The sequence below is a fragment of the Balaenoptera acutorostrata genome, chromosome 4 (genome assembly GCF_949987535.1).
Source record: "Balaenoptera acutorostrata chromosome 4, mBalAcu1.1, whole genome shotgun sequence".
In the NCBI taxonomy this organism is placed as follows: domain Eukaryota; kingdom Metazoa; phylum Chordata; class Mammalia; order Artiodactyla; family Balaenopteridae; genus Balaenoptera; species Balaenoptera acutorostrata.
The window spans coordinates 69,054,668-69,078,938 of record NC_080067.1 but is presented as its reverse complement, the minus strand read 5'-3'; the positions used below and the strand labels follow the sequence as shown (position 1 = coordinate 69,078,938).

At 39.2% G+C, this 24,271-nt stretch overlaps 1 protein-coding gene across 6 annotated transcripts in view; it reads left to right on the top strand.

Annotated features, from left to right (window-relative positions):
• Positions 1–24,271, top strand: part of IGF2BP2 (insulin like growth factor 2 mRNA binding protein 2) — a 165,457-nt gene that overhangs the window by 116,471 nt on the left and 24,715 nt on the right. For all 6 annotated transcript variants that reach the window (XM_007195267.2, XM_007195265.2, XM_007195266.2 and 3 more), the window contains 7 exons: positions 5,871–5,919; positions 6,906–6,957; positions 10,729–10,792; positions 12,829–13,101; positions 15,159–15,293; positions 21,893–22,015; positions 22,363–22,498. In XM_007195267.2, coding sequence (XP_007195329.2) covers positions 5,871–5,919; positions 6,906–6,957; positions 10,729–10,792; positions 12,829–13,101; positions 15,159–15,293; positions 21,893–22,015; positions 22,363–22,498 — 832 coding nt within the window. The remainder of the gene's footprint in view (positions 1–5,870; positions 5,920–6,905; positions 6,958–10,728; positions 10,793–12,828; positions 13,102–15,158; positions 15,294–21,892; positions 22,016–22,362; positions 22,499–24,271) is intronic.

Genomic DNA, 24,271 nt, shown 5'->3' with positions numbered 1-24,271 from the left:
TGGCATTATCCACCTCACAAGCAAACAGGCGTTTCACACACACACACACACACACACACACACACACAGACACAGAGATGTGGGGTGGTTCTTCAAAATCACAGAGATTCCTTGACAATTAAATATGATTTTACTTCCCCAGCTGATTGCCCAGATATTTTAAGCAACAGATGCTACCATACAAAATAACTTCTGCCAGGTCCTTGAAATTCCTAACAGTGGACATCTAGTTTTATCTGAAATTCACTCAGAGCTTTCCACTTTCTCTGGGCATCTACAGTACAAAGATAATAACATATTCATGAAAAGTACCCTGAGGCACTTACATGTTGAAGAGCCTTAGATGAGCTGTGGTTAAGTTTTTTTTGTTTGTAGTTAAGATTTGATAGTCTACATGTGTATACTGTTGTCACCAATTAACCAGAATATAGAATCCATCAAAGTGGCCAGTTCCTCAGCCAAGCAGAATAGCTGTTGGGCTATATTATTATTTTCCTGGATGGGTAGAGACTGAGCTACTTGCTCTTTTCCATTGAACACACTTACTTGAATATGAAAGTGGGAAATTCTGAGTTCCTGAATCCCAGAGCCTTGGGGAGAGAGCCTGTGTGTCTATATTAATAGCTTGACTGCAGGTCTTATTCTGTTTTCAGTTAAAATTTTTTTTAAAAAAATCAAAATCATGTTCCTTACTGCCTTTGTTTACTCTTGTTTTTAAGGTGGACTGAGCATGTTGAAGGCTCAGACCTGGCACGCATATAAACTACAGGTGTGACAAATTATTTTGGATGGAAGGGTAAGAGCCCAAAGTTTAGAGCAGTTGCTGGGGCAAGAGGGTTTAAAGATAAAGAGATGGGGAATGGGACAGTAACAGGGTCATGAATGGGAATTTGGATGTGGTGACAGGGAGTCATTCAAAGAAGGCAGAAGCAACCAGTCATATTTGTGTTTTAGAAAGTCACTAAGTGTGGGATGAATGGGAGAGGAGGGAAAAGTAAGACAGACGGCAGGCTAGCTAGAAGCTGGCTGTAATGGTTTTGGGTGGTGAGGATGAGAAATGTCAATTATGTATTTTTAGAGAAGCTTGATTTCCTTTCTAAACTAAAGGAACTGTGAGGTTATTCTTTTTTTTGTTTAAGGAACAGAGAACTATTTTCTTAAAACCAATCACTTTCCTAAGTTATTGTGTAAATTGGGCTTGTTTGCAAGCAGGGCACACTTTTATGGATTTCAAAGGGAGAAAGATCCACGTTTGTTGTTCGAGACTGAGCTGAACACTGGGTTTCTTCTCTAAAGGAAAGAAGGGAGAGAAGTCTTCCCTCTCCCCTTTACTACCTGGCAAAGGAGAAAAGGACAGCCTGTGCCCTCCCAGGTAGGGTCCAGAAGGTCCGCATCATAAACAGACAACAGCCAGCAATAGCAGTGCTTTTCCCAGACCCCAGAGTTCCATGTTCTCCTTTTCTGCTATGCGCTTGGCCTCTTGCTGGACAGGAGACTAGTAAACAAGAAGCCTGTCCTTGAGGAAATTTCCAATCCAGTGAGGAGAGGACCAGCGCCAGCAGATAAGTAATTATAGCAAAGAGGGAGCTGTTATAAAAACTTAAGAGTGCCTAGAAACAACTCTTTTTTGGAGAAGCCCTGGAATTGTCTGCAGGTGTGAGCTGGGTTTTGAAGAGCACACAGACATCCCTCCCAGGGAAAAAGGGGTTGGGCATCCTGGGTGCCCTAACAAGCAGGCACAATGTCCAGATGATGCCATGGAAGTTAGCAGATCCCAAAGATCCTGGTCACTCCTGATCCTGAAAGACAGTCTCTCAGGATGTTCTCCCAGGTGACCTGACTGAACTCCAATTGAATGGGTTCTGCTGAAGTGATCTCCATTTCCCCTTTTCGTTTCTGGGTTCTTTTTCTTCCTTTCCATCCTGGTCTAAAATTAGAGATGCGACACACTACCTTTTTAGAGAACCCTGCTTAACAAACGTTCCAGTTACTCAACTGATTGCCTGATGTGCAGTCCTCACACCAGATATTACAAGGAAGCATCATTGTTTTAGACCCGTTCAGTTAGGATTTGGGATCATCTGGACTGGGCAGAGTTTGATTATTTACACACTGTGAACAAAGGGGTTTGCCAGATAAATTAATACTTTGTTAAATAAGATTTCAAGAAGGATACCTAACTGGTTGATAATTATGGAGAAAATAAGAGGGTTTTTCTCTTTTTTTTTAAACTAACTTTTTTTTTTTTAATTTATTTTTATTTACTTATTTTTGGTTGTGTTGGGTCTTCGTTTCTGTGCGAGGGCTTTCTCTCTAGTTGTGGCAAGCGGGGGCCACTCTTCATCGCGGTGCGCGGGCCTCTCACTATCGCGGCCTCTCTTGTTGCGGAGCACAGGCTCCAGACGCGCAGACTCAGTAGCTGTGGCTCACGGGCCTAGTTGCTCCGCAGCATGTGGGATCTTCCCAGACCAGGGCACGAACCCGTGTCCCCTGCATTAGCAGGCAGATTCTCAACCATTGCGCCACTAGGGAAGCCCCTCTTTTTTTTTTTTTTTTAAACCATCTTAATATGGTTTTTTTTTTTTAAAGGCACAGGCTTTTTTTTTTTTTTAAAGATTTATTTATTGATTGATTGATTACTATGTTGGGTCTTCGTTTCTGTGCGAGGGCTTTCTCTAGTTGCGGCAAGCGGGGGCTACTCTTCATCGCGGTGCGCGGGCCTCTCACTATCGTGGCCTCTCTTGGTGCGGAGCAGAGGCTCCAGACGCTCAGGCTCAGTAGTCGTGGCTCACGGGCCTAGTTGCTCCGCGGCATGTGGGATTTCCTAGACCAGGGCTCGAACCCATGTCCCCTGCATTAACAGGCAGATTCTCAACCACTGCGCCACCAGGAAAGCCCTCTCTTTTTTTTTAAAAGCAGGTTCCAGGATACTTTAAAGAAATGAATCTTTTTGATTCATGAAAGCAGCCCTAGTAGGAGTTTTAAGTGTTAATTTTTTAAAGTAAGTAAGACATGAACATGTCATTTTTTTAAAAAGCAAGCAAGACAGAAGCAGCTAAAATAAAAAGTACATGTCCCGTTTTACCAACCAAATGTTTGTAGCTACCTTTGTGCATTTACATATATACACACTTAATGACATATAGTTTTGTTTTGTGCTCTTAAAAAACAGATCAAACCTAATCTGTAATTAGCGCTCATCTTATAATATTATGCCTTGAAGAGTGTCCTATGACCGTGGATACATGTCTACTTCATTCTTTTTAACAGCTGTATAATGTTCAGTATTATGGCTCTACTATGATTTACTTATTCATCTCCCTGCTGGTGGATATTTAGATTATTTGCATTCTTTGTCATAACAATGCAACAGTATCTTTCTTTATTCAAATCTTAGTGCCTATGCAGAAGTTTCTTCCCATAGGATTTCTATCAATAAATTCTTGCTTAGCAGTTGTAGTCAATGTTTATTTATACTTGGAGATAACAAAAATATTTTTCTTTAGAAATATTCAATTTTCTTGTAAATTATGATGCCTTTTCTATAAATAGTTAGGCTTGTGACATCCTTTGTGGAGCATTCCATGTAGCCACTGTATGGGATGGTGTCAGCAGTTTTATTATGAACTCTTGCCAAAGGCAGTGTCAGGAATGAGCCTTCATAGCACAGAAGCAGAAATTAGTTCCTGGTTCTTTTTTCTCCTTCGTATCCTGACACAAGATTAGAGGTTCTACAGAATGGCTTGTATAGTCATTTAAGCAGCTCTGGTAAAGCATGAATGCATTCTCATTTTTAAAAAATAAAACAAAACAGAAGTAGTATATGGGATCTAGAACAGAGGGATGGTCCCCCTTAATTTAAAAAAAAAGATCAGAGGAAACAGGAGCCCCTCAGTTCCTTTATTATTTGTTTGTTGTTTCCCCTGTCTGTGTACTTCTCTCTCTGTCTCTCTCCTTTTTCCTCTCTGCATGAATTGTAACATTTCTTTCTGTGGCTATTGCCCAGATTAAAGCCATGGAGAAATGTGTGGCTGCGTATAGCAACTATTTGGTACCTCTTAAACGAGAAGGAAAGGAAAACTAATGGGGCTACACTTTGGCCACCACGTCTCTTCTCTTGCAACCCCCAAAGGCGATATTTATGGGATTTCAGTGCCAAGCCCTTCCATTGAAATGACCTCTTGTAATATTTAAATGCTGATTTGTGTTTTCTTTCTGGGATCTAACATGTTCTCCAAAGATAGAAAAATTCTTATCTTCCTATTTCTATTCTTTTTTCTATCTAATTTTAACGCTTAAGTAAAAACAAATGATCTAAATCACTCAAAGTTATCAGATGTCTTGGAAAAAGAGAAAAATCTTCTGAATAAAAATGCAGGAGAAGGCCCAAATATCCATCAATAGGGGATGGATATTTGGTACATCCAAGTAGTGTAAAATAGAATGAGGATGTTCTCTATCTACCAATGTAGAAAGATCTTCAGGACATTACTGTTAGGTGAAAAAAACAAGATTCAGTGAGTGTGTAGAATATGCAAATATTTCTATAAGAAAAGGTGAAAATAGGATTGTATATTTGTATTTACTAGTATTTGCATAAAGGAACTGAAGGTTACACAAGCAACGAGTAAGACTTTTCATGGAATACCTCTTTAAAGTGTCCTGATTTTTGAATTAGGACTGTATTACCTATTAGAAATAAAAATAGTTTTTTAAAAGGAAGTTCTGTATTGTTAGGTAAGATCCTCTTTAAGCCTGCTGTATATGTATTCCACCTCTCATGTTTGAGCCTAGGTACCTTTTGGGGTAGGGTCACTTGCAGGACTATGTATTTTGAGGAGGAAGGGAATAATTCTATAATTAGAACATGTGTGGCAATTTAAATTCTGACTATTTTGGTAGGAAATTGAAAAGGCAGATTTGCATCTAAGCTGTTTCTTTAGCTTGTTCAGACTTCTTGGGTTTTTTCTTTATTTTTTTCCTCAAAGTAGTTGAAAGTTTTATTTATTTATTTTTTTAAAACAGCTGTGTTTTATTTTATTTATTTATTTATTATTATTATTTGGCTGCATTGGGTCTTCATTGCTACGGCGGGCTTTCTCTAGTTGCGGCGAGCGGGGGCTACTCTTCATTGTGGTGCGCAGGCTTCTCACTGCAGTGGCTTCTCTTGTTGCGGAGCACAGGCTGTAGGCCGAGCACGAGCTTCAGTAGTAGCAGCACACAGGCTCAGTAGTTGCAGCACGTGGGCTCGGTAGTCGTGGCGCACAAGCTCAGTAGTTGTGGTGCATGGACTTAGTTGCTCCGCAGCATGTGGGATCTTCCCGGACCAGGGATTGAACCCGTGTCCTCTACATTGGCAGGCGGATTCTTAACCACTGTGCCACCAGGGAAGTCCCTAATTGAAAGTTTTAAAACAAGCTGCTCTTTTTTTTCTTTTAATTTTTTAATTGAAGTATAATTGATTTACAATATTACGTTAGTTTCAGGTGTACAGCATAGTCATTCAGTTCTTTTGTGTGTGTGTGTGTGTGTGTGTGTTTTTTGCAGATTGTATTCCATTATAGCTTATTACAAGATGTTGGGTGTAATTCTCTGTGCTATACAGTAGGGCATTATATAATGATAAAGGAATCAATACAGGAAGAAGATACAGCACTCATTAACATATAGGCTCCCAATATAGAAGCACCTAAATATATAAAGCAAATACTAACAGACATAAAGGGAGAAATTGGCGAATGGCTTAAAACAAGATGTTCTTGATTCACAATCAAAATCCCTTGCTGATATCTTGGTGAGCATAGTGAGAAAGTAAACTCAAACTGTGGTCTTAAGCCTGTTTGTTGTGTCTGTGCTTTTATCTTTTACAGGAGCAGGAAAATTCAGATTCGAAACATCCCTCCTCACCTGCAGTGGGAGGTAGGCCAATGTCATTTCTATATTTATTATCTTCCTGCTCTCTTTCCTCATTTTATTTTTTAATGGGTTAATAAGGGATTTTATCCCTTTTGTATAGTTCCCTTTCACATTTAGGAATTAGAGGTCCTCAGACTTTCCCTTCTTCAGTGCCCCTAATGTGCATGATCTGCCCTGAGTTTGGGGTCAGATTTGTCCCTTTCGTCGTGCAGGATGTGCACTTTGATCCCTTATGTTCTGTCTTCTCAGAAACCAAGCACTAACAGACAAACTGTGAAACAAAATACATACCTTGCTTGTGATTTTTATTCTATGATTTTATAAAAGATTTTTACCTTTCTAAATTACGATTTGGGGAAAAATAAAATAAATGGAAAACCCATAAGAATAGAAGGTTCTTTGTTAGTTTGAGCAAGTTTTTTGTTTATTTTGAATTAGTTGCTATGAATAACAGTTAAGACATATTTTCGGAGTTGTAAAACTTCTTACAAGATTGTTACCTTGAAATAAAATAAGATAGAATATGAGGAGTGGCTTTACTGCATTATTGAAAAACATACTGCCCCATGTTCCCCAACCCAAACAAAATCAAAATAGCCTTAAAGGAAGCAGACTGTTTTGTCTAATGTTTTTATTCCTTTAAGAAAAAAATTTTCATTGTGGAAAATTTTGAACATATACATATCTCATTACTTTGTAAAATAAGGAGATCCCTAAAGGAAAACTGAAGGAAGAAGGTTAAATCTTCCAGGAAGGAGAAGTAATCTTTGTACATTATTCTGCTTCTGATTTCAAAAGCAGCAAGTGGGTTCCAACCATCATGATGAATGTGATTGTTAACAATTACTAAGACTCCAAAGCTCTGCTGTGTTTCCTCAGTGAACAGATTACTCGAGAGCCAATAAGCAAATGAAAGTCCTGTACATTTATTCAGTTCTAGCTGCTTTTATGGAAGACCTGAAATTCTGACAGCAAAGCTTCTTTTTCAGGTGTTGGATGGACTTTTGGCTCAGTATGGGACAGTGGAGAATGTCGAACAAGGTAATAAGTGATGAAATTAGCCTATTGAATTTTGAGAGGGATATTACCTGTTATTTCTTATAGGTCGGGTCAAATCCAAGGACAAATAATAAGTTCAAATTCCTTTGAAGCAAGCTTCCTAGAGTGTATGTTTGTATATCTGTATGTGAGAGATGTCTATATCCATCTGTCTATATCGATTTTTTCAAAGAATGGTTTTCAGGCTATTTTTCTTATACTCCGTAATGTACTCAAGCACTGGACAAATGCTGTCAGGGTGGGGGAAGCTTAATTCACTTGGAAATAACTGGATTTACACTATTACAGCTTTCCTCTTCCTGGTTAAGAACAACATATCCCTAATATCTTGGACTGAGTGTTTCTCAAGGTGTAGGACTCCTACCCCAGAATCGCCTGGAGTGCTTGGGAAAATGCAGATTCCTAGGGCTCACCATAGACAGACCTACAAATTGAGACTCTTTGGGGGAAGAAGTCATGAATCTGTATGTTCAACAAGCACCCCCAAGTGATTTTTGTGTGTACTCATTTGAGAGCCTCTGTCTTAGGAACAATGCTGTAAATCCCCAGAAAACACATTTTCTTTTTCCTGCTGCCCTTATTTTTGTCTTCTAAAACATGAAGTGCTATGATTTTTAAAGAAAAAAAAAAAGGGTTCCTGAGCTGATATCTTATGTAGCTATTTAAGAGTCCCTGAAAAGTAGATTCCAAGCTCCTGATAGGACAGGCAGTAACATGTGATAAAGATTATTTTTGCATTGACCTAGAAAGCAGACTATGAATTCAGTCACTTACTGACTGTGAGCCCTTGTAAAAGTCACTTAACCTTACTGGCTCAGTTTCCACATGTGTATAATGGGGAGAATAAATTTACCCTTCCTATATCACTGAATAGTTGGGGCACCCAGAGAGAACCTGAATAAATATTTACAGACCATGGAGTCATACATAATCGTTAAAGTTCACTTAGGAAAAATCACAGAGAATCCATTTTCTCATATGCAGTCTGTTCTGTCTGCCAGTATAATTAATATAATAGTTTTAAAGCAGTAGTTATTCAGATGCTCTCCACTCCTGAATATTAAAAATACTATTAGTCAATTTCATACTGCTGACTGCCCATACCCAAAGGTGAAGGGAAAGAGCTCAGAAGGAAGACATGATTTACAAGGATTCTGTTTTCTCAGTTCTTGTTATTTCCCTCAAATGGAAAAGAAGACATTCTAATAAGGAATGGGTTTAGTAGGCAGGATGACCTTCCAGACATGAACCTGTAAAAGTTACTAAGACCATGTTATAAACTTAGGACAATGCCATGCAAGGAAGAAATACTCCAGGTCCCTGGGGGCAGTTCACAGCTCCAGTGGCACCTGTGCCCTGAGAGCACCCAGTTTCTAGCTGCCTCACAACTACGGGATAGAAGTGCTGGGCTGTTGTTTTGTTCTGTTTCATAGGTGATTCCTGATTCAGCAGGAAAACTTTTTCAGTAGGATTTTAAGGAGAGCTTTCATGTCCAATGAAATAAAGTATTTGAATGGAGCTCAGTTTTTCCCAGAATCACAGGTCTGACTTCCTGAAGACAGACGTCTTTCAAGAACAAAGAATATGACTAAGGAGTAGAACAAAATTTGAGAACCTGAGACTTCTAGTGGATAGCTTTATTCAGGAGGTTCAAAGCCAGCCTTTCTCCCGTTTTGGGAGTCTTCAACCTCATCTGTAGCACTACAAAGTGCAGATATGAGGCCTCGTAGCATTCAGTGTGTCAGCACTGAAAGAGGATGGTTGTGGGCTGCACATTCCCTATTTTGCACTATGAGGACCTGTCTGTGTATTAGCAAAACGAACACTCCCAGGCCAAGGCAAGGGCTGGGCTCAGCACTGGTGACACGTAAATCGCAGTGGCAGTTCCTCCCTGAGGATTATGCCTCCCTTCCCCGTAAGGGCTGCAGCTACTTTGAAGTTATTGAATAACAGTGATCTTTAACCTTTTTGAGAATCGTATGGAAATTATAAGCCAGAAAAATCCACGTACCCACAAATTTGAATATTTGCAGGGAAGTGGGGAGGGTGAGTAAAGAATTCCTGAAGCTCTAACATGGATTCAAGATTAAGAATCCCAGGACTTCCCTGGTGGTCCAGTGAATAAGACTCCAGGCTCCCAATGCAGGGGGCCCGAGTTCAATCCGTGGTCAGGGAACTAGATCCCCCATGCCTCAACGGAGAGCCTGCATGCAACAACGAAGATCCCGCATGCCGCAACTAAGACCCAGCACAGCCAAATAAATAAATAAATAAAAATTTTTTTTTTAAAAAAAGATTAAGGGGGGCTTCCCTGGTGGCGCAGTGGTTGAGAATCTGCCTGCCAATGCAGGGGACATGGGTTCGAGCCCTGGTCTGGGAGGATCCCACATGCCGTGGAGCGGCTGGGCCTGTGAGCCACAATTACTGAGCCTGCGCGTCTGGAGCCTGTGCTCCGCAACGAGAGAGGCCGCGATAGAGAGAGGCCCGCGCACCATGATGAAGAGTGGCCCCCACTTGCCACAATTAGAGAAAGCCCTCGCACAGAAACGAAGACCCAACACAGCCATAAATAAATAAATAAATAAATAAATTAAAAAAAAAAAAAAAAAAAAAAAAAAAAAAAAGATTAAGGATCCCTGCACTATAGGGTTTTATTATTATTTTGAAAAACACCTCTATTGTGGTTCTCTTGAATTATCCTCACCTTAATATTGTTAATTCCAAGTCTCCCAATAGCTTAAATGTTTTAGTGGGGGAGGATTTGATTTAGTTATGTTTACTGGTTTTGGGGAAACCAGTATTTTTGGTTTAAGTTTACTGACTTAGATTGAGAAAGTTTTGTCTTGCTTTTTGAATTCATTTTTAATGTCTGACTTTGGAAGAAGAGGCAAGCAATTATGAATCAAGATAAACCAACGCACAATAGTGATCCCTTGTTAACCACTCTTAGAGTTTATGTGTTCTCTTTAGTCAAGTGGGTTGGAATTGTCAACTTTCTATATTCATTGTACACAGTTACTAGATTTAACTCACACAGACAGTCAAGGAGGTCTATCAAAGGGGAACAAAAATAGTAATAGTTCAACCTTATCCATGAATGAAGAATTAAAATTAAAATACTTTTATTATTTTATACATATATCCAGTTATTTTAAAATAAATGCAAATTATAACAATTAAAACTCATAGTGGTACAATAAATTGATACAAACTTTTAGGAGAATAATCTGAAAACAATCATTAAAAAGCATTATGTTCTTTTACCCAATTATTTTCCTTCTAAATTACCCTAAAAAAAATAATTCAGAAGAACACAAATCAAGTGATATTTGCAACAATGGTGATTTTTATCAACACTATTCAGAATAGCAAATACTGAGAATAACCCATTTGTCAACAATTAAGGAATGGTTAGGCAAAAATCATGGCACATTTACTTGCTGCAATTTTATATAGGCATTAAAAATGAAAAATCCAAAGAAAATGTGCATATACTATACACATGCAAAAGTGTTGATAAAATAAGTGAAAGTGTAGTTTTGAGTTGTATATACAATTGATTACAAATGTGTATATACAGTTGATTACAAATTACTATGAATGCGCATGAATAAAGATAGATTCAAGTAACTCTAAGAGATAGGGCAGTGAGGTTTTTTGTGCATTTTTCTCTAAATAAGTTTATTTACATTAGCCAGAGGGTGGCAGCTTTTTTTTTTTTCTATGACAATGTAGTTTTTGCTTCTTTCCTAGTCAACACAGACACAGAAACTGCCGTTGTCAACGTCACATATGCAACAAGAGAAGAAGCAAAAACGTAAGTGGATTTGGGCTTATTTCCCTTCAAATTTGGGCGTGGGGGGGAGTGGAGCTTGTCCTTGAATTCCATTGAGTCCTGTGTTTTATAAACCTTTTCTTGAAAGATGCAGATCTTTGACACATCAGTGGCGCCCCAGGGCATTTATACCAGAGTGTCTGTTTGTTGATTGTACAGAGATTTTTATCTTGAAAAATGTTGAGCCTTGGCATCAAAACCGAGGTGGGAGCTGTATCTTGATATAGTCAGGAATAGAGGGCACCACGTCTGTGACATTGTGTCCACTAGAGTCTGCTTTGACAACCACTAGGAGCCACTTTCACCTGGAGCTTCCTCCATGCACCATGAGGAAGAAGCCCAAGCCTGTTTCTGTCCAAACTCATTGAATGGATGCTGAAACCTCATTTTCCCTCTATGAATATTAAAAGAGGGATCCGCCTTAGTGACATCAGCCCAAGGGAGCATTGTCATCTAGGAGTGGTTCATCAAAGAGCACCTGGCTCAGGTTCTTTTTCCTACTCACATTCACCTCCTAATCCCACTCATGGCTACATTGCTTCAGTGATGGTTAATTGTGAGCTTGTCTATTAACACACACGGGACTGAATTTTTTTAAAAAACAAAACCAACAAAAACAAGTTCCTTTTTTTTTTTTTTTTTTTTAACAAGTTCCTTTTTGTAGAGGGTCCATGAAGTGCCTGTCAGGTCATCGTAACTAGAATTATGGTCACATGTGGCATAACATCTGTATTGGTTATATGTCCCAGGATTATACTTTTATTTCTTTTTCAAGGTTTCCACACCCATGAATACATGGTTAACCCATTCTCATACCACTAGTTTTCAAAATGTTAATGTTGCATTGAAAGAGGCAGTAGTCATTTGCTATTGACTTTTGCACACGTATGTAAGCAGGATACATATACCAACAACTCAGCCTTTACAGTACTTGTCCATCTGCTACTTAGGTAGGCCCTCTGTACATGATATTACTTTGTTGCTTTTATTGAATTCAAAAAGTGCTGCTTTGTAATAAATTTGTAAACCCTAAACGGTAACCTTGTAGAAGAGGGTTAATTTTTTCACATGCTGCCAAAAACATGTGAAAAAATGGTTGCACTTCATGTATAGTTTTTAAGATGCAATAGTGGGATTTATCAAATTGATAAGTCTTTTAAAATCATAGTACTTTGTACTTCTGAGGATTCAAGGAAACAAATGCTCTCTTAACTGCTGTGGGATAGTACATGTTGAAACCTTTCCAGAAGGACACTGAGCAATAATGGCTTAAGATGTTAGAATTCTGCCTACTCTCTGACCCAGCAATTCCATTAGGAATTTGTCCTGTTTGCAAAGTTGTAGTTGCAAAGATGCCCGTGACAACACTGTATGCAGTAGTAAAAGATTAGAAACATATATATATATATATAAAAAACAATAGAGAATCAGTTGCAAAAATGATGGCAAATCAATAGAATGTTAAACAGCCAGTAAAAACTAAATTGCAGGATATTTAATCACTTGGAAAACTGTTTAGAGTATTAACTATTTTTAAAGGTTATAAAGTAGTATGTATGGTATTAATCCATTTGTATACATAATATTATATTTATATTTAAGAAAGATATAGGATGGGCTAGGATGTTTTTCTTATTTGTGCTTATCTATTTCTGAATTTTCAGTAATAACTGTATTACAATTAGAATTTTTAAAAAGAGACAATTTTATGCCAATATTTACAGAGAGTTTTTGATGATGGGGATACAGCCTTGAGTGGTGAAAAAAAGCGGACTGGCACATTGTATATCAAGTCTGACCAGGCCTACACATTGTAATTACTTGTTTAATTTGTTAACCACAAGCTCTGAGGGAGCAGAGATGGCATGTGTCTTGCTCACTGCTGCATCCTTAGTGCCGAGGACGGCACTCACGTAGGCAACTAGTAAAGGAGAGTGAATGAACCGGTCCATTGACCCTGGGGGGTCTTCTCCGACGCTGTCCTCTAACAAAGCTCACTTGTCCCTGCTGCATTTCAGAGCCATCGAGAAGCTAAGCGGGCATCAGTTTGAGAACTACTCCTTCAAGATTTCCTACATCCCGGATGAAGAGGTGAGCTCCCCTTCGCCCCCTCAGCGAGCCCAGCGTGGGGACCACTCTTCCCGGGAGCAAGGCCATGCCCCTGGGGGCTCTTCTCAGGCCAGACAGATTGATTTCCCGCTGCGGATCCTGGTCCCCACCCAGTTTGTTGGTGCCATCATCGGAAAGGAGGGCTTGACCATAAAGAACATCACTAAGCAGACCCAGTCCCGGTACGTGCCTCCGGGGCTTCCTTTGCTTCCTTCTGAGGGGTCCCCTGAGTGCTGGTGGGTCCCGGCCATTCCCAGGTTGCTATTGCTTGCATCAGCAGCGGGGGGCTGTGCTGTATGGGACTATGGCTTCTTTAAACGGAACTACTAACAGACTAACACAAAGCCCAGGGGCTTTAATGAGCTTTCATGCCAATGACCTAAAGGTCATATACCCTGAAACACTAATAGTTCATAAACAAGGTACTAATGACCTCACAGTCAAGAATTGTTCTCATAAGCTATCTGATACCTGTGAATACATCTACATGTTTTTAAAACAACAGAGGTATGGGGCTGAACTTTACGGGACCCTAGAACCCACGTATCTTAGCTCTTGCCTCCTCTCCTGCGTCAGAGCCCTGGGTGGTAGTCATTCTTTGAGACCAGCTAGGGAGTCTCACAAATAGCTACATAAAGGAAATGGGTGAGTCACTGTTACATTGAGCAATAAATAAAGTACATTAGTCTTATGTTTAGTTTTCTGTCTGTTTAAGGAGACTGAATTGGTAGTAGGAGTTGTAGTGGATAAAGTGACTTGTGAGGTTGTTGAGTTTTGTGTGTTCATAAGACCACAGCATGATGTAATGAACAAAGCACAGGTCTTGAAAACAAAGACCCTTGTTCAAGTTTTACCACTTAATAGCTATATGATCTTAGAAAAAATGTTAAGGTCTCTGAGCACCAATTGCTTCCTCTGTAAGCCAGGAATATTGTGAGAATTAGGACAGTCAGGCAGATTGAATGAAATAATTACTGTGAAAGCACTTAAATTACAAAGCACCAAATTACTGACAAATATTTGTTATTTACATGCCTAGTGCATTTTATTCAAGATATTGAGTGTCTTGTAAACTGAAAGAGAAAACACTGTTTTCTGCAAAGTGACTGAGTTACTTCCAAATGATGGACACTTATATGAGTCCCAGAGTTTAAAATCATAGGAGTAAAATGATGAGACAGTACAGGGGGCAAGTACTATGTGATGTTTCCTTTATTTTAAAATCAGTCCCCTTTTTTCCCCTCGAAGTTTTCTTCACTGAGAAAGTGATTTTTATTTGTATGTCTTTTTGTTCCAAAGATTATTTAAAGTGGCTTTAAAAATGCAGCAAGGTTAGGGACTTCCCTGGCGGTCCAGTGGTTAAGACTCCACGCTTCCATTGCAGGGGGCGCTGGGATCAATCCTTGGTAGGGGAACTAAGATCCCGCATGCCACACAGTGTGTCCAAAAAATAAAATAAAGTAACTTAAAAAAAATCATTTAAAAAAATGCAGCAAGTTTAAATACAAGTGAGTTAGTTCTCAAAGTGTGTGCCCATTTTTTTAGAAATAGGCCAGAGACTTGGATTTGGGCTTTCTGACAGCCAAAGTAAAAAAGGATACAATCAATTATGTGATTTTGAAAGTTAAAAAGAAATAGAGCCACAACTACCCAAAGAAGTCTGATAAAGTCATCAAGCTTTTGAGCCATTAGTTTTTAAGAGCCTGGAAGAAGGCAGGCTGCCGGCGGCAAGGAAACCAAAAACTTAGGCAGAGAAAGGACATGCCTCTGTTTTCTGTCCATACTCAGATACATAAAGCTTGCTTGAATTTGGTGTTTAGAGTTGGATTAACATACGGCTTTTAAAAGCTGCAATCAGTTCAGAGACCGGCACTGTGCCAACGTGCAGTACTATCCCGCTCACTTTACTCTTCGCTTCTAAGATCATTGGAAAGACTACACAAAATACTTCATTTACCAAACTGGCTTCATTACCACGTCGCCTTGGTGCCTTTGCCCAGTGGCACTCCTGTAAGAAATATTCCCTTCTCAGTGGAGCTGCCGAGAATTTGGGTTTGGCACAAGACCCCCCTGCACTGCTTGCCGCCTTCTTGGAGAATGGCATTGGTTGCAAACGTGCTCATGACACTTCCTGGTCTGTCTGTGTCCTTGCTGTACATTGGCCGGTGCGACGCATTCTTGGGACTAGGATCCAGTCCTAGATGACTCTGTGCTATGGCTCCTGATTCTTTTCCTGCAGGGTAGACATCCATAGAAAGGAGAACTCCGGGGCTGCCGAGAAGCCTGTCACCATCCATGCCACCCCAGAGGGAACCTCTGAAGCTTGCCGCATGATTCTCGAAATCATGCAGAAAGAGGCTGATGAGACCAAACTGTAAGTCTGCATGCAATGCACAGACCACTCAGCAGAAAAAAAGATTCGGTTCTCATTCATTTAACCGAGGAAAGTTTTAAAAAGCTGTAAATCTATTTCTCAGTAAAGAGAACAGGGGAAAGATTATTTTTCAAAAATTTGTTCCTAAAGAGAATACGGTGGGAAATAGATCTTTTATGTTTATAACATGGCTGTTTCTCTACTTGTATGTTTTCTCTTGGTAATCCTAATGCTTCCATCACTCACTGGTAATAATTACTGGTAGGAACATATAGACCCGTGCTGTCCAGGGCCATGCAGTGATGGAAATATTCTGTATCTGCACTGTTCAATACGATAGCCACTAGCCACGTGTTCCTGTTGAGTGCTTGAAATGTGACTAGTGCAATGGAGGAACTGAATATTTTATTTTAATCCATTCAGACTTAAATAATCGCATGTATGGCTAATGGCTATCATATTGGACTGGGCAGATATAGAAAGTACATTGTCGTCAAAACCATCATTTACTATGCTGGAAAAGGGTTTTGTCACCATGCTCCTAAGCCACTTGCACTCTTAAAATTGGCTTATGTTTCCTTAAATAGTAGAAACTGGTATCTGAGTGGCTACTTCATTCATCTTTGTTTTTCTCTCTCCCCCTGTCCATTTCTTTTACAAAATATTTCTTAGGATTCCTGAGTGTTGTACCAGTTTGAATGACAAATACAGTTCTTAGTAACTTGTATAATTTAGTAATACAAATTTATTAATTTGTATTATAAACAAATTAATGGTAACAGAATAGGCAATATAATAAAAAAGGCTCTATGTTTGTTTGGCAAAATCCGCTTACAGGCATGTGTGGCAGTTTTATAAAGAAGCAGTGAGGGATGAATTGAATATAAAACTAATTTAGCAAACAATATCAATAATAGTGTTCCAAAACCAAGAAAGATGAAAGTAGTTCCTAAAAGAAAAACATTGCAAATCTATTCTTAGATTTCATAAGGGACGCTAACCTTTCACTTAACTAATTATTTACTATTTGGGGCTTTTGAAACCCCCCAAATGCTGTGGCTTAATTTGAAGAAGCCCCTCCCTCATCTAAGTTATTGAGAATTTTATAAATGTTACCCTCCTTGGTCCTTTGACCTAGGTGTAAGCATCTTACAATATTCTACAGAACCGAAAAGACTGATGTATAAATTGGATTCTTAAAGTATTCGTGTGGAGCCAAGATAGAATTTGACTGTCTTTGAAATAACTTTTTTTTTGAGTGCGGCACCTTGCTGAGCACTGTGCAGGGTTGAGGCTACAGCCCTGAACAAGATCCAGTTCCTTTTTTTATCCAGTGGGAGAGACATCTGCTAAACAAATAATTACACCAGTAAGTAATTAAGCACAGCTATGAGAGGTGCTACAGTGGAAAACAACTGCAGGTAACTGGAGGCCCTAATCAAGGTTTTAGGGGGGCAAGAAGAGATTAGAGGATTTCAGAGAAGGCCTCCCTGTGTAAGTGACATTTAAGCTGAGCCCTGAGGAAGATGAATAGGAGGTGGAGGATGGAGGAGAAGAGGGATTCTAAACTTTCTTTCTATTCATTTACCAAATATTTATTGAGTACATACTATCTGTCAGGCACTGTTCTATGTGCCAGTGGACAAAGCTGACAAAAAACCCTGCCCTCTGTAAGTCACATTCTACTGGAGCTTCTTCAAACATCCATGTATTTTGAGGCAGTAGTAATGCATCTGTTCGATGCTTTTGGTCTCAAGTAACAGAAAACATAACAAGTGGCTTAAGCAATAAGAAACGATTATGATGTCACATAATTAGAAGTCCTTATTATGTGAGAGTGACTGAAAGCTTAGTTGAATCATAGACTAAAAGGCCCATGACTTTTCTTTCTGCTTTACCTTCTTCAGGGTGTCTGATACTCCCCTGATGATGACAAGATGACTGAAGTGATTTCAGACATTGGATCGCCACAAAAAACTATTTAAAAGTTGAAAGAGAAGGCATCCTCTCCTTGTTCCCCTCCCCCCTTTTTTTGAACTTTTTTTATTGTAAAAAAAACAAAAAACACCTATCATAAAATTTATCATCTTAACTATTTTTAAGGGTACAGTTCAGTAGTGTTAAGTGTATTCACATTATTGTGAAACAGATCTCCAGAACTTTTTCATCTTACAAAACTGAAACTCTGTGCCTGTTAAACAACAACTCCCCTTTTCCCTCTCCCTCCAGCCTCTGGTAGCTACCATTCTACTTTCTGGTTCTGCGAATTTGACTGTTTTAGAGAACTCAGATAAGTGAAATCATATAGTATTTGTCTTTTTGTGACTGGCTTATTTCACTTAACATGATGACCTCAAAATGTATCCATGTTGTAGGATTTCCTTCTTTTTTAAGGCTGAATAATATTCCATCATGTGTGTATACCACATTTTGTTTATTCATTTATCCGTTGATGGATACTTGGGTTGCTTCTACCTCTTAGCTATATGAATAGTGCTGTTTTGAATATGGGTGTGCAAATATCTCTTTGAGACCCTGCTTTCAATTCTTTTGGATATATACCAAGAAGTGAGATTGCTGGATCATACAGTAGTTCTATTTCCAATTTCTTGAGGAACCTGTTTTCCATAGCAGTTGCACCATTTTACAATCCCACCAGCCTTTCACAAGAGTTCAAATTTCTCCACATCCTTATCAGATATATGGTTTGCAGATACTTACTTCCATTTCATAGGTTGTCTTTTCATTTTGTTGAGTGTGTCCTTTGATGCACAAAAGTTTTTAGGTTTGGTGTAGTCCCATTTGTTAATTTTGCTTTTGTCAACTGTGCTTTGGTGTCATATCCAAGAAACAGTAGCCAAGTTCACTGTCGTGAAGCTTTGCTCCTTTGTTTTCTTCTAGGAAAATTGTACTTTCAGGTTTTACATTTAGGTCTTTAATCTCTTTTGAGTTAATTTTTGTATATGAAATAAAGGTCCAGCTGCATTCTTTTGCAAGTTTTCCTAAGACCATTTTCGAAGACACTGTCCTTTTCCCATGATGTAGCCTTGGCACCTTTGTCGAAGATCATTTGACCATATATGCAAGGATTTATTTCTGGGATCTCTATGCTTTCCTGTTGGTTTATTTTTCTATCTTGACACCAGTACCACACTGTATTGATTACCATAGCTATGCAATATGTTTTGAAATCAGGAAATGTGAGTTCTTTTTCAAACTTGTTTTGATTATTCAGGGTCCCTTGAGATTCCACATGAATTTTTTTTAAAATAAATTTATTTATTTTGTTTATTTATTTTTGGCTGCATTGGGTCTTCATTGCTGCACGTGGGCTTTCTCTAGTTGCAGTGAGCGGGGGCTACTCTTCGTCGTGGTGCGCGGGCTTCTCATTGCAGTGGCTTCTCTTGTTGCAGAGCACAGGCCCTAGGCACGCGGGCTTCAGTAGTTGTGGCACGTGGGCTCCAGAGCGCAGGCTCAGTAGTTGTGGTACACGGGCTTAGTCGCTCCACCGCATGTGGGATCTTCCCGGACCAGGGCTCGAACCTGTGTCCCCTACATTGGCAGGCGATTCTTAACCACTGCGCCACCAGGGAAGCCCCTCCATATGAATTTTACAATGAATTTTTCTGTTTCTGCAAAAGTTGCCATTGGGATTTTGATAGGGATTACATCAAATCTGTAGATTGTTTTGGGTGGTGTGGACATCTAAACAACTTTAGGTCTTCCAGTCCATGCATCCAGGATGTCTTTCCATTGATTTCTGTCTTTACTTTCTTTCAGCATTGTTTTATAGTTTTCAGTGTGTAAGTCTTTTACTTCTTTAATTAGGCTTATTCCTCAATACTTTATATTCTTTATGATGCTATTATAAATGGAATTATTTTCTTAATTTCCTTTTCATATTGTTCATTGTTAGTGTATAGAAACACAACTGTTCTTTGTGTGTTGATTTTATATCCTACAGTGTTGCTGAATTAGTTTGTTAGTTCTAACAGTATTTTTGTGGAATCTTTGTTTTCTACATATAAGATCATATCATCTGTGAACAGAGATAATTTTACCTCTTCCTCTCCAACTTAGATGTCTTTTATTTTTTTTCCTTAGCTAATTGCTCTGGATAGGACTTCTAATAGTATGTTAAATAGAAATACTGAGGGCATCTTTGTTCTGTTCCTGATCTTAGAGGAAAACCTTTCAGTTTTTCACCATTAAATATGATGTTCACTGTGGGCTTTTCACAAGTGGCCTTTACTATGTTGAGGTAGTTTCCTTCTGTTCCTAAATCGTTGGGTGTTATTAATCATGAAAAGTTGTTAAATTTTATCAAATGCTTTTTCTGTATCAATTGAGATGATCATGTGAGTTTTGTCCTTCATTCAGTTAATGTGGTGTATTATATTGATTAATTTTCATATGTTGAACCATCTTTTCATTTCAACTTAAAGGACTCCCTTTAGCATTTCTTGTAGAGCTGATCTGATAGTAATGAACTCCTTCAGCTTTTGTTTATCTGGAAAAGTCTTAATTTCCCCATCATTTTCAAAGACAGTTTGCTAGATACAGTATTCTTGGTTGATAGTTTTTTCTTTCAGTGCTTTGAATATGTCATCACATTCACTTCTGGACTGCAAAATTTCTGCTGAGAAATCCATCCATAATCTTATGGAGACTTCCTCATATGTTACTAATCACTTTTCTCTTGCTGCTTTCAAGATTTTCTCTTTGACTTTAGACGCTTGGGTTATAATGTATCTCAATGGCATTCTCTTTCGGTTGATCCCAGTTGGATGTTCTTGGAGCTTCTTGAATCTGTATGTCCATTTCTTTTCTCAGATTTAGAAAGTTTTCTGCCTTTTTTCTTTGAATAAGCTCTCTGCACCATCTCTCTCTTCTCCTTCTGGGATTCCAATGACATGTATTTTGATCCACTTGATAATGTTCCATAAGTCCCTTAGCCTTTCTCCACTTTTTTTTTTTTTTTTTTTTTGGCTGCGTTGGGTCTTCCTTGCAGCGTGCAGGCTTTCTGTAGTTGTGGTGAGTGGGGGCTATTCTTTGTTGCGGTGCACAGGCTTCTCTTGTTGTGGAGCATGGGCTCTAGGCACATGGGCTTCAGTAGTTGTGGCTTGCGGGCTCTAGAGCGCAGGCTCAGTAGTTGTGGTGCACAGGCTTAGTTGCTCCGCGCCATGTGGGATCTTCCTGGACCAGGGATCGAACCTGTGTCCCCTGCATTGGCAGGCAGATTCTTAACCACTGTGCCACCAGGGAAGTCCCTTTCTCCACTTTTTAAAAATTCTTTCTTTTTTCTCCTCTCATTTGATGATTTCACATGACTGATCTTCAAGTTTGCTGATTCTGTCTTCTGCCTGATCATGTGTGCTGTTGAACCTTTTTAATGCATATTTCAGTTCAGTTATTGTATTTTTCAGTTCTGTTATTTCTGTTAGGTTGTTTTTTAATAGTTTCTTTTTCTTTGTTGATATTCTCACTTCGTTCATGCATCATCTACCTGATTTCATTTAGTTGTCTGTGTTCTCTTTTAGGTTATTGAGTATCTTTATGATCATTCTTTTAAAGTCTTTGTCATAGATCTGCATTTCTTTAGGGTCAGTTTCTGGAGTTTTATTTTGATCCTTTGATTAGGCCATGTTTCCATTTCTTTATATGCCTTATAACTTTTTGCTGCGATTTGGGCATTTGAAAAAAAACACCTCTCACAGTCTTTGCATACTGGCTTTGTTCAGGAGAAGACCATCACTAATCAGTCTGGCTGGAGGTTCTAGGACCTCTCAAACCATTTCTGATCTCTTTCACCCTCTGGCTTCTGACTGTGGAACTGCGGCTCTAACAGTTCACCTCTGTTTTGAGCAGCTTCCAGACTCTTGGCACCAGGCTTGTCAACTCTTAAGTCAGGCGAGACAGAAACCAATCACTCGGGCAGCCCCCAGGCAAGCCAGAACGTGGGAATCATGGTCCAGTCTTTTGTTTCTGTCCCAGGGGAGGATCCCTGGTATGGAGGATTTCCTCCTAGTTTCCCCTTGCTATACTGTGTAGGGGAAGGAGCATGAAAGGCATGCCAAATGCCACAAAATTTCCTACTCCTTTTACTTGAATCCCTTTTTGGTTTTATAAAAGCCTGGGTGCTATAGCTTCTCACCTGATCTCTAGAGTTCTCAGAGAGATAGTCTAGCCTATCTTTTGTTGTCAACTTGGTGTCTCTGTGGGAGTAGGAGGGCCTGTAGCTTCCTAGTCTACCATCTGACTGATGTCATTATCCATTGTGCCTTTTTTAAGAGCAAGGAAAACCTTCCTTAAATCACCCAACAGACTTATTCTCATACCTAGTTGGCCAGATCTCTCTCATGGACCCATTTCCAACCAGTCACAACAAGGGAGTATAATTACAATGGTTTGGCTTGTGTTAATCAGAATTCACACACCAGAGTTAGTGAAGGACCCAGCATCTCGTAAAGCCCATGGCCACTTGGTACCTGAACAAAAATGGCTTCTATTTGTAAGAAAAAAGGAAGTAATAGCTCTTGGGAGGCAACCTTAAATGTTGTGTTCACCTTAAATGTTAAAATGTTGCTTATGTCTTTTAGAGCTGAAGAGATTCCCCTGAAGATCTTGGCCCACAATGGCTTGGTTGGAAGACTGATTGGAAAAGAAGGCAGAAATTTGAAGAAAATTGAGCACGAGACAGGGACCAAGATAACAATCTCATCGTAAGCCACTTGTTCAGATTAATTGTGCCCAGTAATGGAGAATTTGAGCATTTTGATATATCCAGCTCATTCATCTGCTTTTCCTTAAAGTGGGAATGTAATCATGAGTGATATGATTATGTTCAACACCATCAAAACAAATACATAAATAGTTACCAGTCAAACATTTTCTCCTATGGATTTGATCTAAATCACTACAGAGATTTGAGATAAGATGGCAGATGTTCTGTGCCACAGCGTGTGGTGTCTTCTCCCTGTCTCCTCCACCAAGACTTGTTTGTGATCCTTCTGGGATTTTATTTTTCCTTTTGAAAAAAGGAAATTTTTCTCTTTTTCCTGGTGGCCAGCTTGCAGGATTTGAGCATATACAACCCTGAAAGAACCATCACTGTGAAGGGCACAGTTGAGGCCTGTGCCAATGCTGAAATAGAGATTATGAAGAAGCTGCGTGAGGCCTTTGAAAATGATATGCTGGCTGTTAATGTAAGTGCCTACTGCTTTCTTCTCCACTGGTTTTCACATGTATTTTCAGGCAGGACCCAAGCCTCTCTAAGAATAATTGCCATTCAGAAAGTGAAGAAGCACTTTAGAATAGGTATGCAGAGTTATTCATGTCTTCTTGGGACAAGGACATTAGAATAATCAGGAAACGAACTAGTAAATTATGATAAGTGCACTGGACAAAATAGTGTGAAGTCAATAAAATCACAACTTGGAAGATTTTAAAATGAGGAATTGCTTATGATGTATTGTTAATTAAGAAAAGAATATACAAAAGTATATATAACTAGGGTTATAATTATGTAAAATAATATGGGTCAAAATGCCTGGAAGGCTATATATAAAAATCAAAATAGCTGGTATGTTAGAAAAGTGGGATTTTTTTCCCTCCTTTCCAATTTTAAAAATACATACTTTAAAAATAACTTCTAAAAAAAAAAAAATAACTTCTGATTTTCATCTCTCACTGATCTATTCTTTTATTTTTTTTTAATTAATTTATTTATTTTTAAATTTTATTTATTTTTGGCTGCATTGGGTCTTCGTTGCTGCGCGCGGGCTTTCTCTAGTTGTGGCGAGCGGGGGCTACTCTTTGTTGTGGTGCGCGGGCTTCTCATTGTGGTGGCTTCTCTTGTTGTGGAGCACGGGCTCTAGGCACGCAGGCTTCAGTAGTTGCGGCATGCAGGCCTTAGGGCGCGCGGGCTCAGTAGTTGTGGCTCACAGGCTCTAGAGCGCAGGCTCATTAGTTGTGGCACATGGGCCTAGTTGCTCCGTGGCATGTGGGATCTTCCCAGACCAGGGATCGAACCCGTGTCCCCTGCATTGGCAGGCAGATTCTTAACCACTGCGCCACCAAGGCAGTCCCTGATGTATTGCCCAGTAAATGTTGTCATCCACCTCAGCTCTAATACTTCTAGCAGACTGATTTGGATTTGTTCTTCCTGTTACTACTACTAGTTCCAACTTTTTAATGGGGAGACACCATTCTAAAGTTGATTCAGAAATCTTAAAAATATTTGTCCATCAATCAAAGCACAAACTCAGCTCAGAGGAGTAAATTTTTTCATTTTTTATGATAATGATTTTTTTAACATATACAAAACAGGAAAGGATATTATGATAAGCTCTCATATGCCCATAATCCAGCTTCAACAGTTATCAACTCATGGCCTGTTTTGTTTCATCTGAACCTTTATCCATATCCCCACCCCCCTTGGATGACTTTGAAGAAAATCCCAGACTTTGTATATAACATTTCACAGAAGAATAAATGTTGACGAAGTACGAGGTAGGTTAATAGGTTAAACGCAGCCCCAGTTTCCTCACCTGCAGCACTTTCCACAGGACCTTCTTACTCAGGTCAGTATTCTCTCTCCCACCTCACCCCAAATCCCACCTTAGTAGCCCACATCACATCATAATTACGAGGCACAACGAGGAGAAGACTTCAGTGAAAACTTCTCCCCCATTTGTGTGTATTTGTCTTTGAAAGTATCATCCACTGATCTCATTTTCTTCTTTTGGGATCTTGATATCTTATGATAAACAGCTCTTTCCGTGAACACCTGGAAATGCTACAAAGGGTCTGGGTGCTCCAGACATCTTCCCCTGAGCGTATATATCACTTAGGTTCATTCATGTCTGTGCTAAAGTCATGCATTGATAGGTGAATAACAAAACTACTAGATCTTATACGTGAATGGGATCAAGGTTAAGGATCCTAGCTCTCCTATTCCAGACATTCTAAAAGAAGGC